The sequence below is a fragment of the Phyllostomus discolor genome, chromosome 10, assembly GCF_004126475.2.
Source record: "Phyllostomus discolor isolate MPI-MPIP mPhyDis1 chromosome 10, mPhyDis1.pri.v3, whole genome shotgun sequence".
Taxonomy (NCBI): domain Eukaryota; kingdom Metazoa; phylum Chordata; class Mammalia; order Chiroptera; family Phyllostomidae; genus Phyllostomus; species Phyllostomus discolor.
In genome coordinates, this window is record NC_040912.2 from 19814271 (window position 1) to 19827441 (window position 13171).

The 13171-nt window shown below is 37.0% G+C and overlaps 1 protein-coding gene across 1 annotated transcript in view; it reads left to right on the forward strand.

Annotated features, from left to right (window-relative positions):
* Window positions 1-13171, forward strand: part of CRPPA (CDP-L-ribitol pyrophosphorylase A) — a 197088-nt gene that overhangs the window by 71116 nt on the left and 112801 nt on the right. Inside the window, exon 6 of the mRNA XM_028525859.2 lies at window positions 3588-3685. Coding sequence (XP_028381660.1) covers window positions 3588-3685 — 98 coding nt within the window. The remainder of the gene's footprint in view (window positions 1-3587; window positions 3686-13171) is intronic.

Sequence of the window (13171 nt, forward strand, 5' to 3'; positions counted from 1 at the left end):
CCAGTCACTTCATAAACTGCTGAAAAATGAAGGCAAAATAAAAATCTTGAAGGCAGTGAAAAATGATGTATTCTTTTGTAGGAGAACAATAATTTGAATGACTGTAGATTTCTCATCAGAAACCATGAAGACAGAAGAAGGTAGAAAACACATTTATGTGAATTTTATTACAGCATTTTGTTATAGTTGTTCTTTTTTACTGGTGTTGCTGTTAATCTCTTACTGTGCCCAATTTATAAATGAAAATTTATTATAGGTGTGTATTTACAGGAAGCAACATTACATGTAGGGTTTGGTATATCTGGTTTAAGGCATCTGCTGGAGGTCCTGGAACATATGCCCAGCAGAAAAGGGCGTAATTACTGCATTGTCATTGTCCATGATACCTTGACCATGTACAAGTTCTCATGCACAGGGACAAGGTATTAACTGGGCTTATTAACTAATGCTCATAGCTTTTAATACTAGCCTGTAGACTTCAAGTCATGTTCCAGTTTGAATTTTCTCTCTGCTAAGTCACATTGAACTATGGGATACTCAGAAGCTATATACACATGAAGAGTTAATTCTCTTTAAATCAGAGAGTACATGTTAAAAATAATTTTGAGGGGAATGTATTATAATGGTTTAGTTATCAAAATATTTCATCATGTGACACGAGTTTCCTTTTAGGAAGATTTTTAAAAAGCTAGAAAGTAGTGTGAAAACTAAATCTCAGAGATTAATAGTAGTCATCAAGTTGACAGGTAAGGTATGATTTCATGTTAATTCCAATATTTTTCTCATTTATCCTTAGGTGTTTTCAGGAGTGAGAACAAAGGCTAGATTCTTGCTTAGAGTTTTTATGATTCTGGGAAGTAACATGACTTTATAGTTTTCCCAGTGCTTCTGTTTTATTTTAACCTCTAAAAATTTCTAAGACATGCCATATTAATAGAACAGCAGATTAATCCTAAAGCCTCCTATTTTTGTTTTGATTTCATCATTAACCTCAAGGAAGTTGTTAAAGACTTTGCTTTGAGAAACAATGAAGATTAATCGTATTATGTTTGGAAAGAGTTTTGTGCTTCATGTAAAAACATTTTTAAATGTTATATATATTTTTTCTCTCTCTTTGAGTTGGGCAATACTAGAATAACTATGGAATTAAAGAGGTTCAGCTTATTTGAACCCTGTTCCAATAGCTACATTCTTTTTCATTTTGGCCTTCCAGACGTATGGCTCAAGTATAGTCATTGCGGCTGTTGTCTTTTTTTTTTTTTTTTTTGATGAAGGCCTTAAGTACATTAACATTCCCATTTAAGATTGTCACTGTATGTTTGTGGGATTATTAACAGAAATCACATCGGATGCTTCAACCTAGATGTAATAGACAAACAGAGATACAAATGAATGGTCCTAAGTAGAAGGTATTCATTTTAGTTGAAAGGAATTCAGTAATACACAAAACATAGTATTGTGTATTACTCAAGACAGGTATTCCAGTGTTACACCTAACAGTTGTGTATTTGGGGAAACTTGGAAATTTGAAAAGAAGACTTAATGGGACCAAATTGGTAGAGATTATTCACCCAACTTTGAAGTATTAAGACCACGAGGAGCAGTTAGAAGTTAGAAATGGGTTGTGTTTTGAGTAGACAAAAGGAACCTTATTTTATATTCTTATTGAGTGTATGCAACCATAATGACAAAAGCATTATTCTGTGATTTATTGAGATCTACTTGCACTGGTCACACTACATAACTGTATACATACTGGCTCATTTATTCCTCATTAAAATCTTGTAATGTAGGGTCTTTACTAAGTCCATGTAGCGGGAAAAAATTTTAAATCCCATAATTTGGAGTTTTTTTTTTTTACTATTCCCATATAATCAATTAATCATATTTTTTTTGTGTGTGTATGTATAAGAGGCATTTGAAAGCTATCTGAATTTTTACTAGGACATGATAAAGTACAAATTTCTCTAAACGTTTAGTAATTTTACCCTGCGTAAGTTTGGATTAACTCTGTTTTCAAGCCATTGCTTGTGTGATCATTACCTTCTGGTCTAACACTTTTGGGACAACGTAGTGTCTAAGACAGCGTGTTACCTCCATGATCTGCTGTCACTGCACGTCCCGCTTCATAGCTCACTGCTACACCCTCCCCTGGCTCTCCAGGACTCCTCTCGTCTCTGGTCACATGAAGCTTATGCCCACATTGCTCCTGTCTCAGCGCATTAAAAGTATTTTTTAACCTTGTCCCTCTTAATTGCTTTCAAAACCCCTGCCTGTGTTTGTAAGCAAAACCTATTAACCTTTCAAGAGTGAGCTCCTAGATCATTTTTATTGTAAAGATTTATCTGATATTGTCAATCGGTTTATATCTCTAGCAAAATGATGCTTCACATCACTTACTATCTAGATCATTGATTTATGTTCAAAATTATGTTATAATTTTATTAGAATAGTGTAACTTAGAATGACAGATATTTAAAAATTGGTAGGAAGCTTGCAGATGTGTAAACAGAGTCCTAAATAGAAAAAATACAGAGGGAGGTAAAAGTAGGTTTATAGTTGTGAGTATGCGAAACACAGTTTATTCTTGTATTATTACTTTCTAATTATTGCATTATTTATTTGTATTATGTAAACCTACTTTTGCTCACCCCTGTATAATGTTCTCAATAGGTGGGAGGTAGTTAGTAATATGAGTACTATTAACTGGTGATGTTATTATTTTAAATGGTCTGTCCTCCCCAGCCTTGCTTGGAAGAGTCATTAACTTTTGCCAGATCAATGTTTTTTTAAGGCACGCTATATAAAGTTGCCCATGTAAGAAGTGGACTTTCATTTGGGATTCCTATTTAAAATGACACTTTCCCCTTTATCCATGACATAATACCATTCAATATCTCCTTAGCCATTGCTTAGTATTTCAGATCTATCTGCTGTAGAGGAGCAGTGCATAGCTTTGGGGAGAGTGCATCCAGGGTTCCCAAAGTGGCTATCACTGTGTCATATAGCTTAGGTCTTTAAACCACGTGCAGTAAGCCTTCCAAATTCAAAGAAAATCCATTTAGCATTTTCACTTGTTGTGAGAATAGTTAAGGGGATAGGAACGCAATTGTGTTAAATTCAATCTAGAAGGAAGCCAAGGGAAGCGCTATACTCACTCAGGACACCAGGTGGCACAGTGAGCTGCACACAGAGACACAGCCTGAAGAGAGGCTCTGCCGGGGAGCTGGTTGATCAGATTCTGTGACTCCTTATAAACAGGGGAAAGATTGAGTTGGCGAGCCAAAGGGCTCTCATCTCCAGTTACTCCCTGTCGAATGTATCTTATGATCTTTTGTTTCCATTGCTTATACATGTAGTTAGCTACCCACAAAGTGTAAAATAGATGGATTCATTGACTTGTAGGTTAAGAGAGTCAAGGACATCTGAGCGTGTAGTCCAAGTCAGTCCACTTGGCCCAAAGCTGAAACCTTCCCATTCTTGTTCAATAACTATGAACAGTAGGTAAGCATAAGTTTCAGTGTACTAGGGCTTTGTTCCGTATTGTGTTTGGAACTTACTTCTTTTTTAAATTTTTTTTATCTCAGAAAGAATTTCACAACAGATTTGCATAGTTATGGATACCAAAGAAGATGAAGAACATGTAGGTCGTCATCTTGAAGAAATGCTGAAAAATGAATTAAATGTAAGTATTCAGATATCGAGTTTAATGATATTGAAGAAGTGAACATATGTTCTTTTATCTTCCCCTTGTTTGGTGAACTGATCAACTTCCTAGTCAAAGTCACATCTAATAGCAGTCTAAGGAAATGGAAGAAGTGGTAATGCGTGACGAGGCCGCCAGTAATTATTTGCCACTTTTACCAGTAAAGACTTCCATTGTAGATTTTCATGACAACAGTGTGTTTGAAATGTTTTGTTTACCAAATGGACTTTATTAAGTTTTAATTTCCCTATTTTCATTGAAATGTATCACCACCAATCAGAGCTTATGATAAACATGTGATGACTTTTTAACAATATACATGATAAAGTTGTAGTTAAAAGCAGAAAGAAAAAGTTCATTTTATTTAGCTAATTTTATCACAAGGGCACCGTTGGAGAGAGGACAGGCTCTCTTATCGGACTGTCTGTGCCCAGGTGTCAGCTTCATGGCCCAATTTCCTTATCTCAAATTGAAAATGCCAATAACATCTACATGGTAAATTGGTTGAAATTGCTGAATAAAATAAATATATTTAAACGGCTCAGAAATGTCTCTGGCTTGCAGTGAGTTTTCAGTGAATGTGAACTGTGATAATTCAACTTTTGAGGATGAGCTGAGGTATTCTCATACCTCAGTATGACGATGACTAGTTCCCAAACTTCAGCCCTGAACTGGATACATGGAAGACTGTTAGAAATGTAGATTCCTGGAATATGTAAATTTAATGAACCATAGTCTGGGATTAGTTTTGGAATCCAAGTTTTTTTTTTTTAAAGATTTTATTTATTTATTTTTAGAGAGGGAAGGGAGGGAGATAGAGAGAGAGAGAGAGAGAAACATCAATGTGCGGTTGCTGGGGGTTATGGCCTGCAACCCAGGCATGTACCCTGGCTGGGAATCGAACCTGGGACACTTTGATTCCCAGCCCACGCTCAATCCACTAAGCTATGCCAGCAAGGGCGGAATCCAAGTTTTTAAGAAGTTCCCTCAGGTGGGGAAATTTGATGGCGGGCAGTCCAAATTCTACCCAAATTCTACCCGTAGCATTTAGAGAACAACCCAAGACTGAAAAGAAAATAATGGCCATCTTAGCTGTCTCTTAGGCATAAAGGTTGTATTGCAATCTCCCGTGTTGCTTTTACCCAGTGACTTTCTGGGCATTTCCCCCCAGTGTTGGGATTTTAGCACCTGTTCTCCACTTTCTGTGTCAAGTCTGCTGTTAAGAACCTGGAGGTAAGTTCTGTGTCCCAATTTCACTGGTGTGCCTTGCAGAATACTTAGCTGTCGGTAACTTGCCACTGCCTGGCCCACTGAAGCACCCTTTTGTCTCAAAAATGGTCCTTCACTCTTGAATAATCTCATTCATCCTTTATCCAGTCAATACCAAAACTGGTAAGATGGGGCCCTGAAAGTATATTATTGGCACTCCGGCTATCAACCAACCCAAAATTTAGAGAGCTGGGTTTTTCTATAACTTGAGCACCTAGCTGGTGGATTTGTGTGACGAATTCCTTGATTGGTTTTTCTAGTATTAGACCCTGCAAGGAGCCCTTTGGTTACAATTATTACAATACCCACTTTTGTTTTCTGCTTTTCCTGTATGTGTTTAATGACAAAATGACATGGGACTTAGGGATGCACACTGGCCTTCTCTGATACATTCGTCACCCTGGCCTCTCAGGTCCTTGTCCTTCTCATTCCGGGGACCTTCATTTTCAGTGCACTTCATCTATTCCCCACTGGGTCCAGCCTGGGTTTTGTCGTCATCTCCATTGTATTGAAAAATACTAAGTCTATTTGCAACTTCTGACCATCATATTTTATCATTTCATATCTTTTACTAAATTACTCCTACAGCACATATTTCAAATTTCTAGGAAGCCCCAGACTCCTCATCTTTTTTCTTTCTTTCTTTCAGCTTCCTTTCGTTTTATCCTGTTCCTTAACTAGCTTAGATTCCATGATCCATCGGAATCTTCAATGGATGGATCATGGGTTTTATTTCATTTTTAAAAACTCACCCAACGACACTTTTCATTGCTTTTAGAGAGAGAGGAAGGGAGAAAGAGCAACATCAATGTGAGAGAGAAACTTCGAGCAGTTGCCTCCTGCAGGCACCTGGACCAGGGATTGGTTGTGCCCGGACTGGGGATTGAACCTGCAACCTTTTGGTTACAGGATAATGCTCCAACTGAGCCACACCGGCCAGGGTGGATCATGTATCTTTTATTGATATCTTCAATTCTCTTGTCTTTAGAATGCACCCACTTGGTAACTGCCCATGTATATATTAGTCAGAACTTTTCAGTTCTCTAAGCTTTCACTTAATCTTGATACTGTCGGGGAAAATTATACAACAATGCAGATTGTTGTTCTTTAGTGGGCACTGACTGTTTTTTTTAAAGATTGTATTTATTTATTTATTTTTAGAGAGGGAAAAGAGGGAGAAAGAGAGAGAGAGAAAGATCAACGTGCGGTTGCTGGGGGCCATGGGCTGCAACCCAGGCATGTGCCCTGACTGGGAATCGAACCTGCGGCACTTTGGTTCGCAGCACACGCTCAATGCACTGAGCTACGCCAGCCAGGGCTAGCACTGACTGTTTTAAAACAACCATGATTCCATACTCAGCTGCCCATTCTCCTCTGTGAATATTTTAAACCTCTTCGAATGCTAACCCAGAGATTGTTAACCTCAGCACTCTTGGCATCAGGGTTAGATGGTTCTGTGTTGTGAGGCCCTGTGCTGTGCTTAGTACACTGTTTCAGAGCACCCCTGCTCTGCCCACTGAATACCAGTATCACCCCCAACCCCTAGCTGTAGCAACCAAAAATGTTTCCAGATGTTGCTAAGTGTTGCCTGGGTAGGGGCAAAATAACCCTGCAGTTAGGAACCACTGGTATAACTCTTCCATCTTGACCTTCATTCCGAGATATGGCCTTGCCCTCTGCTTCAGAGAGAGGTCCACCCTTCCTGGTGGGGATGTCCGTATCTTCCCAGTGCCAGATCTCTAAAGAATCTTGTATCTGTTGCCATCCTCTTAGGAAGACTGCTTTCTCTCCTGAGCTCTGGCTCCCCTCCCTCCTCTACCTCACTCTTATCAACATTGCGACATATTCCAGTTCCTCCGGTTAATTAAAGCAAAGCAAACAAACAAATCATTTTCTCCTAACCCAAGGTTACCCTGCAGTCAAACTTCTTTAGAATAACTTTCCTTCTCCTTCTCCCATCCATTGCAATCTGATTTCTTTCTTAACCTTTTGTAGGAACCACTCTCAGGGAGGTCCTTAGTGGCCTCCCTATGCACAATCCGTGAAACATTTATCCATCTTTACCCTGATTTATTGCAGGACTTGACTCGCTTGTCTAATACTTCTAGAAAAAAAATCTCATTCTGTGGCTTTTGTAACATCTTATTTTTCTGATCCTTCTTTTGTGTTTTTGGCTTTCTTTTCTCAGTTTCTTTTACAGGATTCTGTTCCTAATTTTTAGGTTTCTTTACATAGTTGGGTGGGGATTCTTTTTCCTCTAGAAAACCATGTTGATGGCTTCACATATCCTCTCTTTGCTGGAGGAAAAAAATAATTACATTTATTATGGTTTTCTTTCTCCTTCCCTCTTGATGACTATGTTGATATTAATATTGTTATAAAATACTATTGTCTTGCCTTGGCTGGTGTGGCTCAGTGGATTGAGCAGTGGTCTGGGAAACAAAGGGTCACCGGTTCAACTCCCAGTCAGGGCATATGCCTGGGTTGCGGGTCAGGTCCCCAGTAGGGAATGCTCCAGAGGCAACCACACATTGATGTTTCTCTCCCTCCCTTCCCCTCTCTAAAAATAAATAAATAAAATCTTTAAAAAATACTTTTGTCTTTTATTTATTAACCTTAATAAATTGACTATTGTCTAATGCTTCTCTATTCTGGGGTACATTGATATTAGTTTCTTCCTTTTTCTACCTTCCCTCTTTCACTATCTAATTTGAATTGACACTTTTAAACTCAGTTAATAAATGTTAAGACAATACTCTCCCATTCATATGTAATTATATACTAAAGTTTCTCTTAAAACCATGATTTATTCTTTGCTCCATAAGAAAATTTGTAGATAACGCCCACTGTGAAGCCTTATGTTGGTATCTTGCGAATCCTTTTGGTTCTGAAATGAATCTTCCGATAGAGTTCCTTAGAAGCTTTCCTGGGTACGGTGTTCCTGAGTTCTTGCATATGAACACAGTTTTTCTGTGGCTGAAGATCTACATTTTTATTTTGGTTTGATAAAAAAAATCCTTGCTTCAAAAAATTCTCCATGAGCATCTTTAATATACTTCTCCATTGTCTTTATCGTAAAACATTTTTATGAAGTGTGATAAAAATCTGATCTTCTTTGTCTGATAAATGACTTGGTCTCTTTGTCTCAGTGCCCAAGGAATTTTTTTTAATTTAAAGTCCAATATTTTTACTAGGATTTACCCATTCTTGGCCATTTTAGGTTGATATTCTTATTTACACAATATGCTTTTTAAATTGTATAATTTCACATATTTTATGTCATTAAACATGTTATGGCATGACTATTTCTAATATTTTCTTTTCCATTGCTTTAGCTTTCATTTTCAAAGATTTCTATTACATAAAGGTTATATGCTCTTTGTCCATCTTTACAGCTATTATTTTATCTTGGATTTTTTAAGTGTCTTTTTGATTTTAAACTTTTCAAACCCTCAATCTTATATTTTTCTTTAGGCATTATCCATTGTTTTTATTCAGTTTTGTATCCTTCCTAATTTACCCTTTATTTCTGAAACATTATTTATTCAATTCTCCTGTTTTAATCAATTTCTGATTTATTCTGCTTCCTACTTTTATAGTTCTATAGTTTTCTTAGATTCTTTTATCTTATTATTAAATGTTGGATTGCCATTTTCATTTATTATGTGGATGCCTCTTTCTGATGTGCCTGTAGGGACATTATTTTGTCTTTTTCTCTTCTATTTTTTGTATTATTTATTTTTTTATCCTCACCCAAGGATATAATCATTGATTTTTAGAGAGAGAGAGAAGCATCCATGTGAGAGAGAAACATCGACTGGTTTTTTCCCATATGGGCCCTGACCAGGGACTGAACTCGCAACCCAGATGTGTGCCCCGACCAGGGATCAAAACTGTGACCAGGGGTGTGCCAGATTGGAGATCGAACTGGCAACCTTCTGATGTAGGGGACCATGTTCCAACCGACTTAGCCACCTGGCTGAGGCTATTTTATTTTTTTCATAGTAAATATATTTGAGATTTTTTAAGATCCTCTCCCAGTTCTTCTTTTTTAAGTAAGAGAGTTTTATCAGGTTTTAGGAGGAAGGGGTAGGTCATAATAATTTTTCTGTCTTATTAGCATAATGCTTCTTACTCAGTTGTTTTCAGGAAAAGGTGGGAGAGAGGGCCATGCTCGTTCTGAGCTCCTACCTCCACTGCCCTTCTCCTTGACCTGCAACATCTCTTTCTTCATTCTCGGTGCACCTCTCTCCGTCAGTCTGTTCTTCGTAGGCTGCTGCTTCGATATGACGGTGCCTCGCTTTGTCAGATTTGAATGCTGTTGGGCCCAGACCTCTAGTTATCCCAGTCCAGTGGGAACCTTTATGATGTGGTTCCTTTGTTTTCAACTCTGAATTGAAGCTTCCAAACACCTTTCCTTGATTCTTCTATTTCCAGAATAGCCCACTAAGCTATTCAGAGAGTAGCTGATGATGATTTGTGGTTTTTTTTTTTTTTCCTTTTTTGGCTTCTCTCCTCCCCATCCTTTCTCATGTAGTTTCTTAAACTGTGTGAGCCTTTTTAATTCCTGGCAGTTTATTCCTACCAAATGTTGGTTTGGTGGGAGATGTTATCTATAGATTTTTGAAGCCCTTCTTGCACTGTTTTTATGGAGAATCTGCAAAGATTTTAAAACTAACAACTGTATTTCCAGAATCTTCCCCTTTATTCTGTATGTATGCTGTGTTTAGCGTTTCTAATTTTTAAGCACTTAAATTTCTCTGTTTGTTAATTTCAAGTACATAATTTATCTATGACCACAGATAACAACTTTGGAGTTTTTAAAAATTAGGCTTGAGTTGAACTCAGAGATTTTCTTTGTATAGTAAACAAAGCCAAGAAGTACACAAATGTTTAAAGAAAGAAATACTACTGTTTCTCAAGTATCTCTTAACTGTAATGCCAACCTTTGAGGATGTAGATTAGATTTTTTAAACTAGGAGATAATGTAGAACTTTTAAAAATGAATTTTGTGTGTCCTCTTAGCTTCATCAGCAAATCTTGGTTGGCTTTGGAAGGAAATATCCATTTCTTCTAAATCTATCCTGTCTTCTAGATTTCCCTAACAATTTTTAAACTGTATGGACTTATCAGAATGTTTTCCCTCACTCAAGAGCTCTAACAATTATGGAATACCTTCTGTGTGCCAGAGACAGTGCTACGTACCTAATCCTGCAGGATAACTTATAATTTCCCCCCTCATTTTACAAAAAGAAAGGGGGAATTCTTGTGGTTTAATGATTTCCCTAAGATCACATAACTAATGAATGTAGGTGCTAGTTGACTTATTATAATTTATACTACTTAATATTCTACTATGCAAAGGTGAAATAAAAGAAATAAAACAGATTTTTTTCCTTGATCTTATACCTAAGGCCAGAAAGGGGTCCCCTTAGGATAAAAAAGATCTAGTTTTATATAACTTTTCTCTCCCCTCTTGAGGACAACGTTATTTTCTAGCATTTTTAGCCTATAACTTACAAACATCTCATGCTGTGCATTTGAACATTTTTACCTCCCAGAGCATTTGTCTCACTTTGAAAAGAAATATAAAAAGGATGAAGTCACCTCTATTGAAATCCAGGCACCTGAAGGGGAGATCAGTGTGGGTGTGGAGCTGCTCAGCACACAATGGGAGGATTGTTTCACTGGCATGAAAAGAAAAAATGTTTCCCATTGAAACTAAAGGAAGAGGTTGGGCATGCTTTGCTTGATTTTGAGATATACCTTAGAGGTGAACTGACTGTCTGAACCCTAATGTAATGACACACAACAAATAAATGGAAAAGGTTGTTTAAAAAGTAAAATAAGGAACTAACTGGGTGTGGTACAGCCCTCCACTCTTCATATACATGCACATTTCTTAAATTTCATACTCATACTTGAGTTTCAAGGCATCATTATCAGGCTTGTTATATTCGTTCTTTGAATTCTTAGGGAGTTTGAAGTATTTCGCAGAACCTTCCTACTTTGCAGAGAGAAGTCTCCAGAGATATATCACCAAGAGGCTGCTTTCACTTTTCCCGAACACTTGACAAATTTTGAAGAATAATTTATACTATATACTGTGCTGAAAGTAGTAAGGAATTCTTAAGAAGGAAGATGGGGTCAGTTTTTTTTACTAGTTTCTTAATTCACTAATTGATTTCCCAAATAATAAATGCTTATCAATGTGTAGTCATTGGATACCGGGAGTTGAACTAAGCAAGTATGGTTCTCTGTCCTCAGGGAACATGCTATTTGTTAAGTTGGGGATAAAACAGTAAAACACAAAAATATGTTTAATTACATATGGTGGTAACTTTTCTGAGGAAAAAGTAAACTGCGCTGAAGCCAGAAAGACCTGGAAATGATTTAAATTGGGAGTGGAGTGTATTGAGATAGAATCTGTTGGTAGGTGCATCATTTAGTTAAGTCTAAAGGGCTAATCAAGAACTAGCTACTGAAAGAGAAATGCAGATGGAAGAGTGTGTGAAAGGCACATAAAGACCTTCATTTGCGGTGGCTTAAATAAGACTTCCATGACTGGAACAACCGGATCAGAATGGTCAGGGAGGGCGGGAGGCTACGGGAGAGATGGGCACAGGCCATGATGCAGCCTCACAGCCTGTATTGCACTTACTAAGGCTACTGCCACCATTGTCAATGCCACCACTATGCTCATGTTTGGTGCTAAGAGCTACACAAAGTGATAGAAAACTTTAGCTGAAAATGGTACGATCCAATTTACTTCTGTGAAAAGATTATGTTGGCCGCTACTCCTTAAAAGTAAAATTGTATAGAAAACATGTAGTATTTAAATGCTTTCAGATATCATATTACCCCTAGAAACACATTACTTCAACCCCATTTTCATTCCAATAACAAAATAAATGAATGCTGACTTATATTTTGGACAAACAGGGACTATAGGCTCTTTTCATGTATTTTGCTTATCCACTCCTTCCTGTTTCCTGGAGCACATAATTTAATTATTGTTTTGTGTAACCACAAATGACAAGCAGGATATGCCTGAAAATCATTTGTTTTCCTGGGTGTAAGGCATGCCTTGGTTTTGTTGAGGTTGTCTGTGGTACCTAGTTTATTTTTCCTAATGCCCTCAAGATTGTGTCCAGGGTACGGATCTCTGCCTTTTCTTATAGACCTAACTGAATTCGGTGTATGACATATTTATCAAACAAAACATCAAAAATAGCAAATGAAAAAAGGCAGAAATAAAAGAAACAGAACAAATTAAGCCATTGCAGCATTGTAAGACTCATTCAATATAGGGTTATTGTGTGCTTATTTTTACACATATTATAAATAATAGTTTAGAGATACAAAACTTTTTATTTTTTGAAGCAGAACACTGCGAAGCGGTGTAATAACAGAAAAACAACCTGTAAACACTCCCATTGGGCCTTTGACTTTGAACCACTCCAACAGCAGTAACTCAGCCGGAGGACGTGGTTTGGGGCGTGCACAAGACTGCAGAAACTAGCTGAAGACCGTCCAATTAACTCCCTTAGGTTTATTTGGGATGTCAGCCAGGCTTCCTGATCAGTTTTCCAGAGGTGAAAAGAAGGTTCAAAATTCTTGGACCACCTAGTTGCTCGGGATGGTATCAATTATGTTCATGCTGTATTTAATAAAGTTAAGAGTTTATAATTCTAATAATGTCATGATTTTACAATGTGATTATTAATGAAAGAGTAAGGAAAATTCTCCTTAAATGACGCTTCCTCTATTTTTTCTTTATATACCTAACATATCTTCAGCTTTTATATCTGTCTATATCTTTGAGAAACGACCTATTGAAATATTATTCTTCCTAAAGGAACCAGATGGTTAATTTGGGAAAATGATATTATACATCTTTGTCTACTTAGGAATGAGGTCAGCTGTTATGCTGAGTTTAAAAATAAACAAATAAACCAAAAGAATAGCTGACATCTAGCTTTGGACACATATTTGTAAAAACCAGGTCTTCTAAATCAGGAAATTGACTTTATACACATGGTAAGTGTAGAAGGAAAATCCTTATTAAAAGCCTGAAAAAATTGCTTTTCGGAATGTAGGTTATAGTTTTTAACCTTCAACAGTTGATTTTGATGAGTATGCATATACTAATTTTCTTATGCTATTTTAATTGAGGTATATAAAGTTAAAGCTTAT